Raw genomic sequence first — 21254 nt, 5'->3', positions numbered from 1 at the left:
GCTGTTTCTCAAACTTTCCTTGGCTTTGATGACCTTGAGAGTTTGGGGGGAGTACTGGTCAAATCTTCTGTAGGATCCCCAACTACTGGAATTTGTCTGATGCTTTCCTTATGATTAGACTGGAGTTACGGGTTTTGGGGAGGAATATACTTTACAGAGATAAAGTGCTATCAAAGGAACATACAGTCAACATGATTTATGACTGTTGATGCTGACCTTCATCACCTGGATAAGGTAGTGCTGGTCGGGTCTCTCCCAGGTAACGATACTTCCACTCATTGATTCATAATTTTGAGGATCGCCTATGGACTCGATCCTGGGGATTCAAGAAGAAAACGAGGCACACGTGATTCCTGCCTTCAGTGACCTTGCATTCATTCGAGTGAAGGGGAAAAAAAGCGAGAAGAAAATCTAGTTTACAGATGAGAAAACAGGCTCCGAGGCAAACGGATTTGTCCAACGATTTAAGGAAGCTGTGAGCAGGGCTCAGATCTGACTCCAAAGCCACACTTCTCTAATCACACAATACCTGCTTTAAATCAGCCCAGGAGTCAACCAACCTGTTCTTTCCTCGTCACAACCTGTGTAACTACCTCAGGGAAAATGTCACAGGTGGGCCATACCTGACAGCTCAGCGACTGAAGCCTGCCCACCTCTCTTAAACTAAATGAGAAAACCCCTCTCAGTGATTGAATTTTGCTTTTGAGCTGCCCAACCCCAGACTCTGAACACATTACCTAGCGTTGGTATAAGAAGACGCAATACAAACAATAAGGCTGGGTCCATTTCATATTTAATACTTAAGTGATAGAAATTGTTTTTTCTTTCATAATGAAAAGAAACAGATAACTTTGTAAAAGTCAGAAAATACCAGTGTTCCTTTGATCTCAAGCTAGATTTTTCTGCTGTCAGCTGGATCCACTGTAAACAGTGACGGATGCATTTCTGAACCCCACTCCAGATACTTGAAAACAGGAGACATGATTGCATATATAATAATAATAAAACCACAATCGAAAGGGTATTATCTCACCCTGAAACACACAACTGTTTCCTCCTGACCCAGGGCAAATATTAGGAGAAAGTCAACGTATTTACAAACGAGATTTAATAATGCTCTCAAGAATAGAGTTTGTCCCCAAAGAGGAAAACTACACATTGTTCCAAAAGGTTACAAATTCAGTGCCTGAAAAATCCAGCAGGTAAGCAGCAGGACGGATAGAGTCTGTTTTGGGAACTGTCTGCTAGCCAATGAGCAGGCTTCTGTCCAGGAAGCCTTTTATCAGGGGGAATAAAGGGAGTGAACGACACTGTTTATACCCCACTTTGCACCTCTCCCCTTTAGCCTCCCTCAGTACCGCCTGTTCATCTTCTTGAACTTCTCGTAGTGATAGTCATCTGTGGCCTTCTCGTTGGCAGGACGCTTGCGGTTGGGAGGGGACCCTGAGAAGGAAAAGAGGAAAAGCTGTTTGCCATGCTGGAAGCCAACAACAGGCGTAGCTCCACGTAGGCAAGGACGACCATGCCTGTCTCACTCCCTACAGGAGCCCCAGTGCCTACTCTAGTGAACAGGAACATAGTAGGGCCTCAGTAAGTATCTGTTTTTGGGTGAATAGCAATAAACATGGTGGAGTCAGGTGCCAACCAAAATATGCTGACTTCAATGTCAGACCAGGTGAGCAGCAGTAGCTACGCTTCACTGAGAGCTTGACAACGTACCAGGCATGGCACTAAATCTGTTTAGACAAGACTTCCTTTCACCCACCCAGCAATCCTAGCAGGGGCATGTTACCATCTCTGCTCAGAGAGGTTAGCTGATTTGCTCAAGGTCACTCAGGAAGTGAAGGTAGGCTGAGGTGAACCCTTTGGTGCCTCCAAAGTCCCTGCTTCCTAGGTATTAATAATAGGAAGCTCTTTGGGAATCAAAGACTACACAGCTAAGGTGTTACAGAAAATAATTTCTCAAGTAGGAAGGAAGAAACAGAGCAACAGGCTGGATTTTCAGAAGCCTCAGCAAATTTAGCATTTCCTTAGAATCATCCCATTGCTGATGAGAAAGATGACACCGCCTGGTGCTGGTGAGCACGTAGGAAAGGGGCACTGCTGGATGTTGCTGGCGGGAGAACAAATTAGGATCATTTGGTGAGTTCTCACAAGGCAGCTTAAGGACATGACATAGGCAAGAATGATCATCATTAAATAGGGAAAACTGGGAAACAACCTAAGTGTCCCGCCAGAGGGAAATGGTTAGACTATAGGACATCTATCTATACAGCAGAACGTGATACGGCCATTGAAGGGGAAAATGTATTTACTGTCATGGAGAGACAGGCAGAGCACACTAAAAAGCTGTGAGATCCTATTAAGTGTGTATACAGAGTATGTATATTTTTTAACAGTGGGCAAGGTTATACACAGTCAGCCCTTGGTATCCCTGGGTCCCGCATCCGTGGATACGGAAGGCTGACGGTGGGACTTGAGCATCCACAGATTTTGGTGTCTGCAGCGGGTCCGGGAACCAGTCCCCCACGGATACCCAGGGATAACAATATATAAAAATGTTAACAGGGGCTGTCTTGGGTGGTGAAATTATGATTAACTTTTAATTTACTTTTGCTTGTTGCAATTTTCTAATTTTTTGAGTCTCTATTATGTTTGACAGCCCGGTGAATCCTTAGAGCAACCCCAAGTGGTAAGTTTCATTACTATCCCCATCTTAGAGGTAAAGAAACTGAGGCTTGGAAAGGGGAAGGCACATGACCATGGTACAGAAAATGGACTAGAACCCAGATGCCCTGACCCCAAAGCCCAAGCGCCGCCCCTGCCGAGTCCCTCCCCACCTCCACGGGCCCCGGGCAACGGTCACGCCAGGCAGCCCGCGGCCTCTGCTGTACTCACGCTCAGGCTCCGGCTTCTCTGTGTCGCCCACTCTCAACGGTCGGGCTTTGGGCTCTTCTTTGTTTCTCCGTATGGGAGCATTGAGCTCCTCGTGATAAACTGGACCAAAAGAGACCAGGGGACGGGTCAGACAGACTTTGGGAACCCAGGGACCTCAACCCAATGGCGTGGGCCGCAGCTGCTTCCCCAGACGCGACACTTACATCGGTTGTGCTGCACGTAATTCACAGCCATGTTGGTGGGCACAAAGGATGTCTCACTGTCTTTCTTCTTGTTCTGCTGCTCTGCCAGCAGACGGGCCTTGGCATCCTCCGTGGAAATGATATTTTTTATTTTAGCACTATGGGGAGAAAGGAGCCACACCACAGTGAGATCATCACACCTCTGGCCTCAGGTGGAACTGACTAAAGGGGCTGGCAGCCCCCCCACTGCATAAGGACGTCATCTTTCTTGGGGCACAGCTCCCTACAATTTACCAACTCCCCTATGGCCAGACTGTCACGGAGCTCTCCCAGCATCAGAGATGCAGGAGTTACTCTCTTCTGATCAAGAGGAAACTGAGCTGGAGGTCAGGTGAACTAAGGCTCAAAGCTAGTAAGGCCAAAAAGGAAGCGAGAACCCAGAAGTCTCCCAACTTTCTACCACACCCGAAGATGATTATGACCACTGTATTTCCTCCATAAAAATCCCCTTTTGGAGCAGATGCTTTGTAGTAAAAATGAAAGAAGGATCACGGGGTGGGTGAGCCTTTATCATTGCTCCTGCTAGAATAAAGCAGCAGAATACACGGACCTGAAGAGAAGAGCTGAAGAGCTGTGAACTAAGGCTAAATAAAAACATTCTTGTTTTCGGCAGTCAGAGTCCCTTGTCTCTTTAACTACTTCTGACCAACCCTTCAGAGAAACTCCTGGCAACAACCATGTCAGCCTGCCACAGAAGATAGTTTGTATCTGTGGGTTTCCAAGGAGACAGGTTAAGAAACAGTCCCTTAACTTTTAACTGGAAAGCAGAGAGCTCGTCTTTTCTGCCTAGGGGCGGGAGAGAGGCACGACCGTGGGTCTGAAACGCACTCGATGCCGAGGTCCACCTCCGGGATGCCGCTCAGCATCTGGTTGGACAGCATCTCCTCAGTCTTCTTTGCTGAGGAAACCCGGATGTTTTCCGGCAGTTCGTAAAGGCAGTCCTCTGCATTCTTTGGCTTAACTTTCTGTTCCTCGTGTTCCACGATCCCTTTCCGCTTCTTCAGCTCCGTCTCAATGTACTTCATCCTGAAATGAGATACCCAAAGGCCTCAAAAAGGGGCAGGAAAGCTCACAACTGGTGTCTTTTAAGTGAGTGGGGTCCCCAACTCTGGCTCACGGAGCCGTGATGGTTGATGATGAAGTTGCCATCGTTCCATGGAGAAGGAGAAAAATAACTTGAGTTTTTAAATCAAGCTAAAATTTTTCAACTTAAAGCACCAACATATATTATGAGATTCTGTCCTACCACACCATGTGTAAGGTTCTTTGAAGACAAAAAGATAATGGGAGATGGTAGTTTGTTTAACAGCCTTGTTGGCAAAATGAAAAATAAGCAAGTCCATTGTTTATCCCTGCAATTTTGGGGGGATGGAACATTACTAGTCAAGGAATCTAAAATTCCAAGAACCACACTTTTAAAGAATTTTTGAGTTTTTCAAAGTTCTCAAGCCTCAGGCGGTGGGGAAAGGGGAGGCAGGGGCACGAGAGGGGCCAATTTGCTGTCTTTGGATAAGTCTAGAAATGTCATCTGTGACAAAATATCTTGGACTCTGTCTGGCTGGAGCCCTCCCCCAATCTCTTACTGATGAACAGACTGACACCTACATGTCAGCGTCCTCGTCCCTTCGGTTGGTTTCTGCAGAAAATGACGTCCCCAGATGGAGGTCTTCCTCTTCACTGATCCTAAAAAAAGAGAACAGTGAAGCAGAGCCTTAGAGTCACAGCTAAATGAGGCTGAGTGTGATGTTACATGAATAAAACATGTATGCAACGAAATGCACAACATCCTGTTTATGGTCAAGAAATATATACATATATATGATATGTAAATAGAAGGAACTCTAGGAATATATGCAAGCACCCTGACGGCCTCTGGAGATATCTCGGGGGAATGAGTAGATTCGTTTATATTTCACTTTTGTATTGTTTGTATTATTTTTGTAATTGTTTCTATGTTTTCCTCAAAAAAGAAAAACAACCTCCACATGGGTTTGAAAGACAATATATAGCGGCTTCCAAGGTGGCGCAGTGGTTGGGAGTCCGCCTGCCAGTGCAGGGGACATGGGTTCGAGGCCCGGTCCAGGAGGGTCCCACGTACCGCAGAGCAACTAAGCCCGTGTGCCACAGCTCCCGAGCCTGTGCTCTAGAGCCCGTGAGCCACAACTACTGAGCCCGTGTGCCACAACTACTGAAGCCCACGCGCCTGGAGCCTGTGCTCCGCAACGGGAGAGGCCACTGCAATGAGAAGCTTGCGCACCGCAACGAGGAGTGGCCCCCGCTCGCCGCAACTACAGAAAGCCCACGCGCAGCAGCGAAGACCCAACGCAACCAAGGATTAAAAAAAAAAAAAAAAAGTTAATATACAATGCACCTTTACAAGAGGTGCCTGCCTGCATCACTCTAAGTTAACTTTTGAAGAGTTTTTGTTTTCTTTGTTTTTAAACAACATACCGTTTACAAAGCACAAAGGGTACTCCAAGATGTCTCATTAAAGCTGCCGCAGGACCCAGCTCCCTGGGGGAACACAGACCCAGGCAGGGGCTGCAGGTGAATTTGCCTCTCAGCCAGTTTTGCACTTACTTATCTTTGCCCCTTTCCTTTAGTTTCTTCATGTCTACCATCCCACCTGTCTTCATCTGAAAGGGATCATCCTGCAGAGAGCAAACACAGCCGAGAAGAAGCATTTATATAACTTGCAGTGGAATTTTTTCTTGTTTTCTTTTAAGAAAACACAATCATCCACTGCAGAGCAGCCACATCTTCCCACTGCCCAGGGAGGACCCCGCAACTCACCACTAGAGTGGTCTCTTCTTGTACCTTCTCTCCCACCAGCAGGGCTACAGCACTGAGAAAAGCCAAAAAGTGGGGGAGAGAGAGAAAGGGCACAATTCAGAGATAAGGAGAAACATTTAGGAAGTCTTTAGGTTGCAACATTAGGGCAAGGGTGAGATTTGCGGGGTGAACACTGAAGCTGGCTGGAAAAGCCTACAAGAATAACAGGGTCCAAGAAACACTCTAGATGCTGGAGGTGGGGGTAGTGGTGACGTCAGTGGTACATTTTCCTGCAAAGTCATTTAGCATTATCTTGGCTTAGAAATCTCATTTCTAAGATTATGCCTTCAGGGAAAATGAAGCTAAAGACAAATGCAGGAAAATACTATTGCAGCCTTATTTGATGGTGAAATTTTAAAAAATGATCTACAGGTCCCAAAATAAGGGGTAAGTTAAATTATGATATGTACATCTGATAGAATGTTATGCAGATATTAAAAAGGTTTTTGGAAAAATTACCCACAATGTGGTTGAATGCCCACAATATCGTAAGTTGAAAGTACAGTAGTCCCCCTTTATCTGTGGTTTCACTTTCCACAGTGTCAGTTATCTGCGGTCCAAAAATATTAAATGGAAAATTCCAGAAATAAAAAAATTCCTAAGTTTTAAATTACCAGCTGTTCTGAATGGTGTGATGAATCTCTGCCATCCTGCCCCGTCCCACAGAGGAGGTGAATCATCCTTTTGCCCTGAGTGTCCACACTGTATACACTACCCACCCATCAGTATAGGAAAAAATAATCTACATAAGGTTCAGTACTACCCAGTCTTCAGGTATCCACTGGGGGTCTCAGAACATAGCCCCCGTGGATAAGAGGGGACTACCGAAGAACAACAGAATAAAAGTAAAGCTGCTCATCGTCTTTACAAAAAAGAGAGAAAACAGACAGGAAAAGAACATTAAATGTTAACACTGATCACCTCTGTATGGGAGAATTATGGGTACTGTTTATTTCCATGATTATACTTTTCTAAATTTTCCCAAACTCTTAACAATCAGTGTGCATTTCACAGTTAATCACAGTGTGCATTTGACAATAAAAACACTGATCAATGACCTGTTTCTGTACCTCTGGAGTAAACTTCAAGATCACAAGGCTCGGGGCATGTCCTGATTAAACATCTGCAAAAAACGCTTGGACCCCACCCCAGACAGTACAAGGTGTAAAGTGTGTCAAGAGAAGGGGCTATGCCTGAGGAGATATTTGTGACAGCGACCGGGTGGGGATGCGGGAGTCGGGGTAGGTGGTGTCTCGGTCATGCCCTCCTCCTCCGGGTCCTCTCCCCCACGCAGTACCCACCTCACCCCGTTGGGCCTCTTCCTCAAGTTCTGCACCTCTCGGGTCTCTTCCAGTTTTAATCTAAAAAAAAAAAAAAAAAAAAAGGCAATGCACAGGCTGAGAGACCCTCCACGGAACTCAGAGTCAAAAGGCAGCTTCGAGGGACATCCCTGCCTCGCTGCCTGCCCGCAGTGGTCCAGAGGGTGACTCTGCGTCTGGACCCACCAACGGGAGTCAGAACCGCTGCGCATGCCAGGGGCACCTCTCCCAACCATGAGACCTTGGGGCGGCGGTCTCATCCCTAGGGGCCTCAATTTCTTCACAGAAGGGGATAACAACCGGCTCATAATTAGCAATGATGTCAACAAGGTACCTGGCCGGTGGTGAGTCCCCCTAGGCTGCCTCTCTCTTCCTGCCCCGTGGAAGCCCGCCCCAAACGCACCGAACTTCCTCTGAGTCCTGCTCATCTTCCTCCGACTCCGAGTCGGCCCGGCGCCGGCGGAAAGTCTTCCCGGTGACCGGCATGGTCGCGCCGGCCCCGCGGTCTAGCCGCCGAGCCCCTGCGCTGAGATCTAGGATACTTCCGGCGCTCAGCAGTGAGATCAGAGCGCCGGCCCCTACCCGGCCCGGCCAGGCTCGGTCCGGCCCCAAGCCCTCAGGCCCCGCCCTCGGCCCACACCGTTCATCTGACCACGCCCCTACCCCTGGCGTCGGCCTCTCCCGATTGGGCAGCCGAGGGGGAGGAGGCGGGGCGCGGCCGGCCGGGCCTCATGACCCTGCGCTGCGCCGAGCCGCGGAAGGCGCGCTTGACTGACAGGCGGAGGTGGCGCGGTTGCTACGGCAGGTGAGTTCCGGGCGGCAGCCAGCTGCTTCAGGGGGCCGGGTCTCTCCGAGAAGGGGCGAGCCCAGTCCAGCTACGGGCCGGCGGGGCCTGGCCCTGCCTGGTACGCAGAACGCCGCGGCCAGGTGAGCTGAGCCTGGGACCCCCCACCCCGGCCGCCACCGCCCTGTCCCCTCCTCCAGCCGGCGCCCAGGGGATCTTCTCGGGCCCCAGCAGCCCACTTCGAGCCCCCAGGGGCTCGTTGCTTCTCTGGAACAGGGGCCGCTATCTCTTTTATTTCTGCCTGGGCCTGACCCAGCGTTTAAAGCACGTGTGTGGCGTCTCGGAGCGCTGACTTGTATTTCCCCGGGGTCTGGGCCCTGACGGGCACTTTTTTCTTTAGGGACAAAAGATGACCACTTCTTAGCGATGATGAATTAAAGCCCCAACCCCGACTGCCCCGCTAATGATCACTTCCAGCCACTTCTCCCCGAGGAGGGTCGCGTCTGGTGTTTTGAACCCACCCGGGAGGGTTTGAGGGTTGAGGGTGCTTGCTGGCCGCTTCCCGGGACCTTCGGGGGCCTTGTTTTCGTCCTTTGTCACGAGGACTGTCTCTCCGGCCTCCGCCCCTTCTACCCGAGGATGCTGTGAGGATTAAGTTTGTTTGAAAAAACAGGCATCAACAAACGCTTAGGATATACCTAAATGCATAAATAATGGCTTACGGGACGTCTAGAAAGCCCTTATTAGTTTTTCTTTTCTCAATATACTGTCTGTCCTTTCCTTTACAAGAACTACCTCTTATTAAGCACTTCTTATGTGGCAGGCACTGGACTCAGCATTATTTCATTGAACTCATCCAACAATCCTAGGAAGTAGATTCAGTTACTGTTTTTCATTTTGTAAACGAAGACACCAAGGCTCAGAGAGGCAGTATGTGCCTCAGGTAGCGCAGCTGGAAGGTGGAGCAGGAATCAGTCACAGGCCTACCTCTGCTGCACCTTGCGCACATGAGAGTTCAGTAAATGTTTACTGCAGGTTCCCTGTTCCGGAAGACCGTTCTGAAGCAGGGCAGCATTTCTGGAATGCCTTACTTTTCTCTGGAACAGTCTCCTTGGAGGTTGTTGTTCTCTTCCTTGGACTGAGACGAATAGTAGACTCAGGACTTGTTGGAACGGCCTTTTGGCTTTGATGAAAAGCCATAGTTTAAAAGCCTCCAAGTCTTGCCCTCTGCAGCCTGGTTCAGCCAAACCCAGATGCACATGGAATCACTGGGCACCTTGTCCGTGGTGGCCGAGGGAGAGGCTCCTTGGGAATTGCTGCAGGAACCCAGGGAGTCGACGTCTGCAGCTCTCACGCTCTCAGAGTTGGCTCCAATTTTGCCCTCGCAGCAGCGCTCCCACTGGGGGTACTGGACAGCACTAGGAAGAGGGCCACAAGGGCAAGGACATTTCTAGATCCCCCTCATCTGACATCCCAGGGAGGACCATCTGGTACAGATGCACGGTCCCCACTGGCCAAGACCAGAGTGCCCACCGATAACCTCCTGGGCTGTGGCAGATCTAATTGAGACTTGTTTAGCGAAAGTAATGCTGAAAAGTGGCAGCTGTAAATCTGGCAGCGTGTGGCTGGGCTGAGGGGCTGCATATCCTCTGAGTTTTGCTGGGCCTTCTTGGGGATGGGATGAAACTGGTTCTCAGAGGGAGCCTGTGGGAAATCTGGGTTCTCTTCAGTTCAGAGATAGACCATGTCTTCGTTTGGTTTGAGAGCTTGGTTCCTGAGGAAATGTCCAGGTTTGGCTTGAGTTTGGGTTAGTGTGCCGACTCCTTTGTGGAGCCAGGTGAAACGTGGGCTTGTGTCAGTGAGCATTCATGTCTTTGGGATCCAGCAAAATGATTGCAGTTCACAGCCTGGCCATAGCACGTATTCAGTGAACGTTTGTTAGACGGGTTTACTTATTCAGCATCTATTTACTGAGCTTTCAGTATATGGAGCAGGCACTGTTTTAGGTGCTTGAAGAATATTAGGGAGCAGAAGAGACTAAAGACCCCTGAACTAGTGGACTTTATCTTCTGATAACATAAGTATGTAAGTATGTTAGAAGGTGATGCCATGGAAATAGAAAAAAATAGAGCAAGACAAGGGAATCAGGGGTGGCAGGGAGGGTTGACTTGCTAATTTCAGTTGGTGTTCTGGTTTGCGGTTTGGTGGGTAACATGACAAAGCAGCGGACTGAATTCTAGGCCCTGGGTTCAAGTCCCAGTTCTGCCAGCTTGCTGTGTGAGTCTGGCCAGGAAACTTCCCTTCTCTGAGCCCGTTTCCCCACCAGAGCCCCTGCTGTGCCGTTTACTGGCTGTGTGACCTTGGCATGAACCTCTCTGATCCTTTCCTGCTTGGTGGTTTTAGGGGTCCTAGTCTGAGTTTCTGCTTAGACCTACTCCAGGGTTTCCAGCTTCCCAGTGACCGTGGCCAGTCACTGCCTCCCGCCTGTTAAGCCCCAGGGACTGCCAGCGTGGGGCAGCCACAAACCCCATTAACAGACTCTTTTGGACCCTGGAACAAAGTGCAGTACCAGGTTTCGGGCCATGAAGAGATGTTATCCTAAACTTAAGGAATTTAAGTTGAGCAGAAAAATGCTGTGTGAAGAATGACTCAGAAGAGGTACTCGTGAGGGAGGCCAGGGGAAGCTACTCTGGGGGTGTGGGGGTGTGGGTTCAAGGATGTAAAGGTCATCCCCACTCCAGTCTGGCCAGGGCTATTTGGGAGCTGGTAGAGCCGACAGTTCAGAGCACTGACTTTGGGGCAGGCCGTCCTGGGTTTGAATCCTGGCTCAGCTGCTCAGTAGCTGTGTGGCCCCCTGCCAGTCACTTCGCCTCTCTGAGCCTCCGTCTTTCCTCCTTTAGTGATGGAGGTGGAGATGGATTTAGTTCTCAATGTTGCCCGACCTCCAGAGTGGTTGTGAGGATTTAGTGAGGTGTAGTAGTACCCGTTCCAGTACACCGGGCCACTCTGGGCGGCGGCAGGCAGGGCTTGGCAGGGAAGGAGGTTTGAGGGTCCTGCTTTGAGAGTCGGAAAGATGGTTGACTCAGTGAATTAAGACTGGTTAAAGGAAGGGATGTATCTGGAATTTGGGGAAAATGGGGTTGCTTGGAAGTATAATGGAGAGAAGGCATGAGGGAGGGAAGAGACACGTGTTCTGTGGGGCAGAGGGCAGCATGGAGGGGTGTGGGCACAGGTGTGTGGGGTGTGGGGTGGCCAGTGTGGTGGGGATCAGGGCAGGTGGGGTCCTTGTGTTGGGGGCGGGCTTGGTAGCATCACCTTCCCATCCTGAGGAACTGGGCTCTTAGGTGGCAGGAGGATGTAGCCAGAACCCCTAGGAAAGTGATGAGTAATGGGCACCTGAGGCCTGGTCGCAGCAGCTCTGCCAGGCCCAGGTGTGCTGCCTCACTGCCTGCGCTCCTGCGCGGCGTTGAGGTGGGTCACTTTCCCCATCACTCCGTGCAGGCCCCGGGGAGGGGGAACGTGCCTGCCCTTATTCAGGATGAAGCATCTTGGAAGTCTCATCCGGGGCCCGCAACGGGTGGGCTCAGTGCCAGACCTACCGGCCTGCCTCCTTTCTTCCTGCTTTCTTGTCCCCGAGAGAGGAGGTGGGTCTGGTGGGTCAGGAGGGACAGGTGCCCTGGCATCGCTGTAGTGGAGTCGCAACCCCTCTGGCTGGCATCTCGGGCGCTGGCTGTGAGGCGGTGATTTCCAGCAGCACAGCGGAGCTGCGGCTCTCAAGAGGGCCCATTCCCGCATCCAGGCCTCTCAGCAGCACAGGTATCGTTCCCTTTCAGTCTTTATTAAACGCCTGCCGTGTGCACTCCGTTTATTTGCACAGAGGGAAGGGTGGGAAGGGCTGTGAAGGCGGACCCCACCTGGCTCACTTCCCACTGCACCGCTTCCTTGCTCTCTGGTCTCAGGCAAGTGGCTTCCCATCTCGGAGCCTCCGTTCTTCCTCCGTAAGATGAGAAACAGCGGTCCTTACCCAAGAGTGTGTAGTGAAGTGCCGGGCATCGTGCCTAGCGCAGAGTAGGCACTCGAGCTTCTGGTGTTGAGTTAGGGTTACCTTTTCCGAAAGACCCCTCCCTGCTCCCACCTTAAGTGAATTAAAGGGACTCTTTCAAAAGTGTCTATTTTGAAAAACATCAAACTTATAGAAAAGCGAAAAGAATAATAAAATGAAATCCCATTTGTACCCTTCACCTGTATTCACCGATTATTAATATGTTTACCCTGTTTACTGTCTGTATATTTATACACTCATTATCACCAGAATCATTATTGCCGATCTATTTAAGAGTAAGTTGCAGATATCATGACCCTTTGCCCCTAACTATTTCAGGAGGAATTATCTAAGAACAAGGACACTGTAATACATAACCTGAAAATGGTTTTCATCTTCAGAAACTTTAACATTGATATAATACTATATCAGTTTCCCAGGGCTGCCATAAAGTCCACAGACTGGGTGGCTTAAACAACAGAAATTTATTTTCTCACAGTTCTGGAGGCTGGAGGTCCAAGATAAAGATGTCAGCAGATTTGGTTTCTTCTGAGGCCTCTCCTTGACTTGTAGACAGTGACCTCCTTGCTGTGTCCTCACATGGTCTCTTCTCTGGGTGCATCCCTGGTGCCTCCTTGTGTATCCAAATTTCCTCCTCTTATAAGGACACCAGTCAGGTTGGATTAAGGCCCACCCTAAAGACCTCATTGAACTTAATTACCTCTTTAAAGACCTCATCTCCCAATAAGATTATATTCTAAGGTACTGGAGGTTAGGACTTCAACATATGAATTGGTGGGGGGACACAACTGGGTCCATAACAAATACTGTTATCTAATATGTAGTCCATATTCAAATGTGTCAGTTGTTCCACTAATGTCCTTTTCCCCGTTGATCCAGGATCCAATTTTGTCAAGTCTTTTTAGTGCCTTTTCTCTGGAACAGTTTCTCAGCCTGTGTTGAGAAAGGGAATTGATTTGCCTAGAAGCAGAGGTGCCGACTGCCTTGGGACAGGAGCCCTATTTAAGGATTTGCACCATTCCCTTGGGTCTCTTTTCAGGGCTTTACTTTGATGTCAGAAGCACTAGGAGGTGAGCTTGGATCTTTAAAAGTGTCACCGAGAGCCAGAACTGCGTTAGTCACCTGCTGTGTGTCATACTTGGTGGACATTATACATTTCTCGACTGGGCTGCTTGGCCTGCACTGTCCTGGGCAATGGAGCCCTGAGTGAAAAGCTGATGCAGGACATGCGACTTATGTTCCTACCAATCTCAGTTTCCAGATCTATAAAGCGTGGCCAGTAACACAATTTATAGTACTAAGCATTTTTTGAACTTTGTTGCTGTGCAGATAAATACAAACTCTGAGCCGCCCTGCAAGTCCAAGTGATCAGAAGTCATTAAATCCTTCCCATGGGGCTTCCCTGGTGGTGCAGTGGTTGAGAGTCCGCCTGCCGATGCAGGGGACACGGGTTCTTGTCCTGGTCTGGGAGGATCCCACATGCCGCGGGGCGGCTGGGCCCGCGAGCCATGGCCGCTGAGCCTGCGTGTCCGGAGCCTGTGCTCCGCAACGGGAGAGGCCACAACAGTGAGAGGCCCGCGTACTGCAAAAAAAAAAAAAAAATCCTTCCCATGCATTGCCCCACTTCATCCTCTCAGTTACCCTAGTTGCTGTCTTTGTCCCCATTTTCCTGGATGAGGAAACTGAGGGTTGGGTGATTTAGCTAAAGATACACAGCTTGCAAGTGACAAGAGCAAGGAGCCGAACTCAGGGCTAGCTGTCTCCATAATTGCCTTGTGTGATTACAGACCACTCCAGGGGACGATGGGTGTGGAGCAACTGACATGTAGTAAGAGCGCAGTGGAAGGTGACTCCCGTTAGTAATTATAGCATCCTTTGTGGCTGCACACAGGTGCCCTGGTGTTGAAACAGGGAACTCTGTGCCCCATGAGGGCAGGGCCCGGGCCTGGCTTCTTTCGCATCACCCTAAGGAGGTCAGCGTTGGTTGGGGACCAAGATAAAACAAAATGAAAAATTTTAGACGGCTGGGATCAGTAAAGTATGATCCTTGCAGACTCATGCACTTCAGATGTTTCGTGTCCTGCGTGGACTATTAAGCACCCAAAGTTTTCGGTACTACCACTTGACGTTTCCCTGTATGTAAACTGATTTTTTTAAAACTTGAAGTATAGTTGATTTACAATGTCGTGTTAGTTTCAGGTGTATAGCACAGTGATTCAGTTATACATACATACATATATAGGTGTGCATAGGTATATATATGTGTGTATGTAGGTATATATAGGTGTATATATATATATAGGTGTGTTTATATATATATATATATGTATTTTTTTCAGATTCTTTTCCTTTATAGGTTACTACAAAATATTGAGTATAGTTCCCTGTGCTATACAGTAGGTCCTTGTTGGTTATCTATTTTATATAGTAGGGTGTGTATGTTAATCCTAGCCTCCTAATTTCCCCTTGGGTAACCACAAGTTTGTTTTCTATGTTTGTGGGTCTATTTGTATAAAATGATGTTTAACCATTAACTTTTTAAATAATGTTAGTAAACCTTAAACTTTCTATGTTGCTCATACACTGTTGGGAGGCAGATAAATTTATATAATCTTTCTGGAGGAAAATTTGTCTATATATATCTAGTGCCTTCAAAACAAACATTTTGACCCAGTAATTTTTCCTGTGGTCAAAGATTTATATTCTAAAATATTCCTCACTGCCATATATCTAATAACAAAACACACACACACACACACACAAATATCCTAAGTGTCCAACAGTAGGAGAATGGTTAAGTAAGGTATTGTAGAGCTTAAATTGTATGTGGTGTAATGTTATTCAGCCATTAGAAATGAAGTTGTTAAAAAGAAGTCTAGTGATGTGGGAAACGTATATAATATAAACCAAAAAAATCTGTATGCAAACTATATCTGTCATAGTCTGGTTTAGTTTTAAAATTTATATATTCATACATATGAATAAGACTTACCAAAGCAGTAACCAAATTTTTTTCTGTATAGAAGGATTACAGGTGATTTTTATTTCATTTTGTTTGCCTGTGTTTTCCAGCTTCTATGGAGGTGAATATTAATTTCATTAAAACCAAACAAAGACGCCATTTTCTCTTTGCAGGGTAGGTAGGAGAAGATGAAAATTTTTAATCCAGCGCAGAAGTTAATGAGGCAAAAACAAAGGTGTTAAGAGCAAATCTTCTTCCGAACGAGTCACAAGGTGAAGAGTTGTACTTTTCAAGCCATCCAGGTAGCGGCTGAGGCAGTTCCTCTGTTGGGGCTTCCGGGACCACTCAGGTGCTGCTGCCCCTCTCTGAAATGGCCCTCAAGTGTCCTGTTCACACTCTGTGGGCCTGGAGAGCTCCAAGGGATGAGGTTCTCCTCCCCAGGGTGCTCTCAGGAGTCTGCAGAGAAGCACGGACAGACGCAAGAGGGGCAACCCCACATACCGAAGAGGCCGGACACGTGCTCCTCTTATTTTCGAAACTTTTTTTTTTTTTTTTTTTTGCAGTACGCAGGCCTCTCACTGTTGTGGCCTCTCCCGTTGCGGAGCACAGGCTCCAGACGCGCAGGTTCAGCGGCCATGGCTCACGGGCCCAGCTGCTCCGCGGCATGTGGGATCTTCCCGGACCAGGGCACGAACCTGTGTCCCCTGCATCAGCAGGCGGACTCTCAACCACTGCGCCACCAGGGAAGCCCTTATTTTCGAAACTTTAAAAATTATACTTAAAAGTAACCAGTTAGGGTCTATGTTACAAAAGCAACACAAATTTGTTGCAGAAAATGCAGACACGCAAAAAAGGAGGAAAAGAAATCACTTGACTCCATCCTCCCAGAGATGAGGAGGGCACCCTTTCTGTAGGTGCAAAAACAAAATTATTTTACCAAAATGGAATTTTACTATAACAGCGTTTTATAACTTTTTGACTTTTTTTCCTTTTCCATTATGGTTTATTACAGGATATTGAATATCGTTTCTGTGCTATACAGTAGGACCTTATTTATCCATTCTATGTATAATAGTTTGCATCTGTATGGCTTTTTGACTTCCGATTCATTCAGCAAATATTTACTGAGAAGTTACTGTGTTCCAGGTGCTGTTTTAGGTATTTGGGATACAACAGTGCATAAAACAGATCCCTGCCCTTAGGGGACTCACATTCTTGAGGAAAGATAGGAATTAGACAAACAAAAAATCCCGGCAGTCTAGTGGTTAGGACTCTGCGCTTCCACTGCAGGGGACCTGGGTTCGATCCCTGGTGGGGAACTAAGATCCTGCCTGCTGTACAGCATGGCCAAAAAAAAAAAAAAAGGATAAATGACCAAAATGATTATAGAGCATGCCAAGTATGGGCCAGGATGGACAGAGGGCCTTTCTCGAAAGAGAGTAGTGGGGTAGGGTGGGACTGCCTTCAGCAGGGTGGCCAGGGGACCTGGTCAGGGGACAGTGAAGCTGAGAACTGAGGGATGAGAGAGGGAGAGCTACATTGAGCAGCACGGCCGGGCACCAGTGGGGACCAGTGTCTTTCCTGGTCATTGAGTAGTTTACTTCATTATACCCCATCCCAGCTTTTTCAGATTTGTTTTAATGGTGTCATATTATATGTATTCTTATGCAACTTATTTAAAAGTTATTGTATTTTATTGTAGTTTTAAAACGTCAGTAGAATACATATAACATAAAATGTACCATCTTAATCATCTTTTAGTGTACAGCTCGCTGGCGTTAAGTATGTTCACAATGTTAGGCAACCATCACCACCGTCCATCTCCAGAACTTTTCCATCTCCCCAAGCGGAAACTCTGCACCCACAAATCAACTCCCCATTCCCCCTACCCCTGACAGCCATCATGCTACTGTCTGTCTCTATGGATCTGACTCCTCTAGGGACCTCGTATAGGTAGAGTCGTACAGTATTTGTCCTTTAGTGTCCGGCTTATCTCATTTCGCATAATGTCATCTAAAACATTCCAAGACCATAGAAAGTTTCCTCTTGCCTCTTTGCAGTGTAGCCTTACCTTCTGCCCCAGGCAACTACTGATCCAGTTTCTATCACTGCAGATTAGTTTCGTCTGTTTTGAAATTTCATAAAAGAATCATATAATGTGTACTTTTTTGTTTCTTTGACTTCTTTTCCTCAGCTTAATGTTTCTGGAATTGATTCATGTTGCTGTGGGTATCAGTAGGTCTCTCTAATGCCATGCATTATTCTATGATATGAAAATAGCAAGAGTTTGCGTCAGTCCCCTGTTTGTTGGACATTTAGGGTCTTTCCAATTTCTGGCTATGATGTATAAAGCTATTATGAGTGTCTGTGTACAAGTCTTTGTGTAGATGCATGTTTTCGTTTCTCCTGGGACGATATCTAAGAGAGGAACTGCAGGATCCTATGATAAGTATAAGCTTAACTTTGTAGGAAACTGCTAAACTATTTTCCAAAGGTTTTTATACCACTTAACACTCCTATCAGAATCTATGAGAATTCCTTTACAAATTCAGCAACAGCTGGTAACGTATGTTACTAGTTTTAGATATTCTTGGGTGTGTGAGATGTTATCTCATGGTTTTAACTTGCATGTCTCTGATGGCAGGTGATGTTGAGCGTGTTTTCATGGGCTCGTTGGCCATTCTTACTTGGTGAAGTATCTGTTCAATCATTTGTCCGTTTAACAAAATTAGACCATTTACCCTTTTGGGAGTTGTAAGAGTTCTTTATATATTTTGGGTATTTGTCAGATACAGGTTTCGTGAACATTTTCTCCCAGCCTGTAGTTTGTCTTTTCATTTTCTTAACAGCATCTTTTGAAAAGAAAAAGTTTTAATTTTGCAAAAGTCCGGTTCATCAATGTTTCCTTTTATGATTAATGCCTTTTGTGCCCTGAGACCTTCGCCAGCTTCAAAGTCGCCAAGATTTTCTCTGTTTTTTCCTCTAGAAGTTTCAAAGCTGTAATTTGTTTGTTTAAAGTCTGTGATCCGGTGGGCTGTTCCGTGCCCAGGCTGGTCCTGGAGGGGCTGTTGGTCAACGGGAGGGTCAGGGTGAGGTCCGGGGCTGCGGTGGTGGCTCAGCAGACGGACCTTGAGGGCTCCGTGGGGTTTGCAGATCTCCCACATCAAGTACACAGCAATCAGTGAAGAGAGCGGTTGGATTCACACTTAGGGTTCCACATTAACCAACTCGTTATTCCTCACAGATTTGTATTCTGCAGAGCATCCAGGTCCTTCCATAGAATAAAAAAGACCGTATAGGTGGAACAATCCAAAGTTTTCTTCAAAGAAGGTGGTGCTCAGTTGCTGCTCACGATAGTTGATGCCCTGGGGTTTGGAGATGCAGTTGGGCATAGAAACTGCTGACAGCCTGTTACTGACTGCATTGATAGCACATGCGAGGACCACCTAAGTGCAGAATCTCGAGTGAACAGACGTTAGACGCTGGACAACAAGATGCGGTGTTGTTTACACTTCGTTGCTTCTTCAAGACATGGACTTCAACCGTTGGATATCGAGTTTATGAAGTGTTTGCATGAAAAAGTGAGTATTATCCCACTTATTGCCAAAGCTCACACCAGAGAAGTATCAACAGTTTAGAAAACAGATGATGAAAGAAACCCAAAACTATAAAATTAAAATACGTGAATTTCCAGAAACAGATGATGACGAAAAATAAAAACTTGTTAAAAACATGGAGGACCGTTTCCCTCTTGTGGAAGGTAGCAGTACTGTCATCAAGGTTAATGGCAAAAGGGTCAGAGGAAGGCGGTACCTTTGGGGTATTGCTGAAGTTAAAAGTGGTGAACATTGGAATTTGACAATTCTAAGAAATACGTTGCTAAGAACACACATGCAGGACTTGAAAGGTGTCATTGGTAACGTGCGCTATGAGAACTACAGAAGCAGAAAACCTGCAGCTGTGACTTACGCTGGAGTTGATAACAAAAAGAACAAAAGGCAGCTTCCTAAGAGCCCCCGGCACAAATGGAAGAAGAAAGAAGGGAGCGTGTAGCTAAGATGACGTTGGAGATGGAGCAGGTGTTGGAGATGAAGGCCAAAGAAAAAGTTCAAAAGCTGAAGGACTCTGAAGCTGAGCTCCAGCAGCGCCATGAGCAAATGAAAAAGAATTTGGAAGCGCTGCACAAAGAATTGGAGGAAAAATGTCATCAATTTGAAGATGAGAAATCAAACTGGAAAAACTCAACAGTGTACTTTCGAACAACCAAACTCTGAGAACCATGGAAAAAAATGAGAAGAAAGGGAAGGTCTTTTAAACCCTCTACTGACCACCAATTACATAAAGTCTGTGATTCATTTCTAAATAATTTTTGTATATGATATGTAGGGTAGGGGTTAAAGTTCATTTTTTTTTACCATATGGATATCATTGTTCCAGTACCATTTGTTGAAAAGACCATCTTTTGCCCATTGAATTATATCAGTACCTTGGGATTTCCCTGGTGGTCCAGTGGGTAAGACTCCACGCTCCCAATGCAGGGGGAGCAGGTTCTATCCCTGGTCAGGGAACTACATCCCTCATGCCACAACTAAGAGTCTGCATGCCGCAGCTAAGAAGTCCGCACACCACAACTAAGAGTCTGCATGCCGCGGCTAGGAAGTCTGCACGCCACAACTAAGACTTGGCACGGCCAAAATTAAAAAAAATAATAATAATGAATTATATCAGTACCTTTGTTGGAAATCAATTGACAACAAATGTGTGGGTCTAGACTCTCTACTCTGTTCCTTTGAGCTGTATGTCTGTGTTTGAGCCCATGCCACACTGACTTGATTACTGTAGCTTTATAGAAAGTCTTAAGTCAAGTGGTATAAGTCTTCCAACTTTGTTCTTTTCAAAAATTGTTTTGGCTATTCTAGGTCTTTTGCTTTTCCCTATAAATTTTATTTTATTTTTTTTAATGAAAAAAAATTTATTTATTTATTTAGACTGTGTTGGGTCTTCATTGCTGTGCACGGGCTTTCTCTTGTTGCGGCGAGCAGGGGCTACTCTTCATTGCAACGTGTGGGCTTCTCATTGCTGTGGCTTCTCCTGTGGAGCACAGGCTCTAGGCGTATGGGCTTCAGTAGTTGCGGCACGCAGACCCTAGGGTGCGGGGGCTTCAGTAGTGGCGGCACACGGGCTCTAGGGCACACGGGCTTCAGTAGTTGTGGCACACGGACTCAGTAGCTGTGGCTTGCGGGCTCTAGAGCGCAGGCTCAGTAGTTGTGGCACACAGGCTTAGTTGCTTCGTGGCATGTGGGATCTTCCTGGACCAGGGATTGAACCTGTGTCCCCCGCATTGGCAGGAGGATTCTTAACCACTGCACCACCAGGGAAGTCCCCTTATAAATTTTAGAATCAGCTCGGCAATTTCTACAAACAAGGCTGCTGGGATTTTGATTGAGATTACATTGAATCTGTAGATCAATTTGGGGAGAACAGACATCTTAACAATATTAAGTGTGCTAGTCCGTGAACATGGTATATCTCTCCACTTATTTAGATCTAATTTAATTCCATGGATAGGAAGATTCAACATTCATCATCATTTTCAATGGCAACGTAGTACAACAGTGTATGGTTGTGTTACTATTTAACCAATCGCCTGTTGTTGTTCACTTAGATTATGTCCAGTTTCCCCCAATTATAAACAGCGCTACAGTGGATGTCTTTGTCATTCTGTCTTTGCACACACCCTTGATGACTTACTTAGAGAAAATCTGGAGCCAGGTCAACCCTCTTGACTGTTCTTTGCTCTCTGCCTTACTTAAACTGGTGGGCATTTGTGTGCGGTGGAATGTGGAATGCCAGTGATCGGGCTTGCTTTTGGTGAGGCCCAGTGCACACTGACTTAGAACAGCGGTTGGCTAACTGTGACAGCAGGCTGGGATTGTTTTGTCAGGCCCTCGAGCTAAGAATTTTTTTTTTAATTAATTTATTTTTGGCTGCATTGGGTCTTAGTTGCTGCACGCAGGCTTTCTCTAGTTGCGGTGAGCGGGGTCCGCTCTTCGTTGCGATGTGCGGGCTTCTCAATGCGGTGGCTTCTCTTGTTGCGGAGCACGGGCTCCAGGCGTGTGGGCTTAAGTAGTTGTGGCACGTGGGCTCAGTAGTT

At 47.0% G+C, this 21254-nt stretch overlaps 2 protein-coding genes and 1 pseudogene across 3 annotated transcripts in view; 2 read left to right on the top strand and 1 right to left on the bottom strand.

Annotated features, from left to right (window-relative positions):
• Nucleotides 1-781: 781 nt before the first annotated feature.
• LOC309824408 (splicing factor C9orf78) lies at nucleotides 782-7866 on the bottom strand. The gene is made up of 9 exons (XM_082657291.1): nucleotides 7695-7866; nucleotides 7274-7333; nucleotides 5934-5985; nucleotides 5721-5791; nucleotides 4746-4823; nucleotides 3969-4166; nucleotides 3102-3238; nucleotides 2899-2997; nucleotides 782-1443 (listed from the first exon to the last, which is right to left on the bottom strand). Exons 1-9 carry the CDS (start codon nucleotides 7775-7777, stop codon nucleotides 1352-1354), a joined length of 870 nt encoding a protein of 289 aa, XP_082513417.1. The 5' UTR covers nucleotides 7778-7866; the 3' UTR covers nucleotides 782-1351.
• On the top strand, nucleotides 7776-19374 carry LOC309823742 (septin-7-like; annotated as a pseudogene). Its single transcript has 4 exons — nucleotides 7776-7848; nucleotides 7985-8096; nucleotides 8150-8218; nucleotides 18150-19374. The product of its transcript is annotated as a septin-7-like (transcript).
• The window catches only part of USP20 (ubiquitin specific peptidase 20), a 49302-nt gene continuing 36081 nt past the window's right edge, over nucleotides 8034-21254 (top strand). Inside the window, exon 1 of the mRNA XM_082657378.1 lies at nucleotides 8034-8096. The gene's annotated coding sequence lies outside the window, so the exon portion shown is untranslated. The remainder of the gene's footprint in view (nucleotides 8097-21254) is intronic.

The sequence above is a fragment of the Grampus griseus genome (assembly GCF_964374135.1).
Source record: "Grampus griseus genome assembly, chromosome: 6".
NCBI lineage: Eukaryota > Metazoa > Chordata > Mammalia > Artiodactyla > Delphinidae > Grampus > Grampus griseus.
The sequence above is the reverse complement of the archived record's forward strand: the minus strand, read 5'-3'. Positions and strand labels throughout refer to the sequence as shown.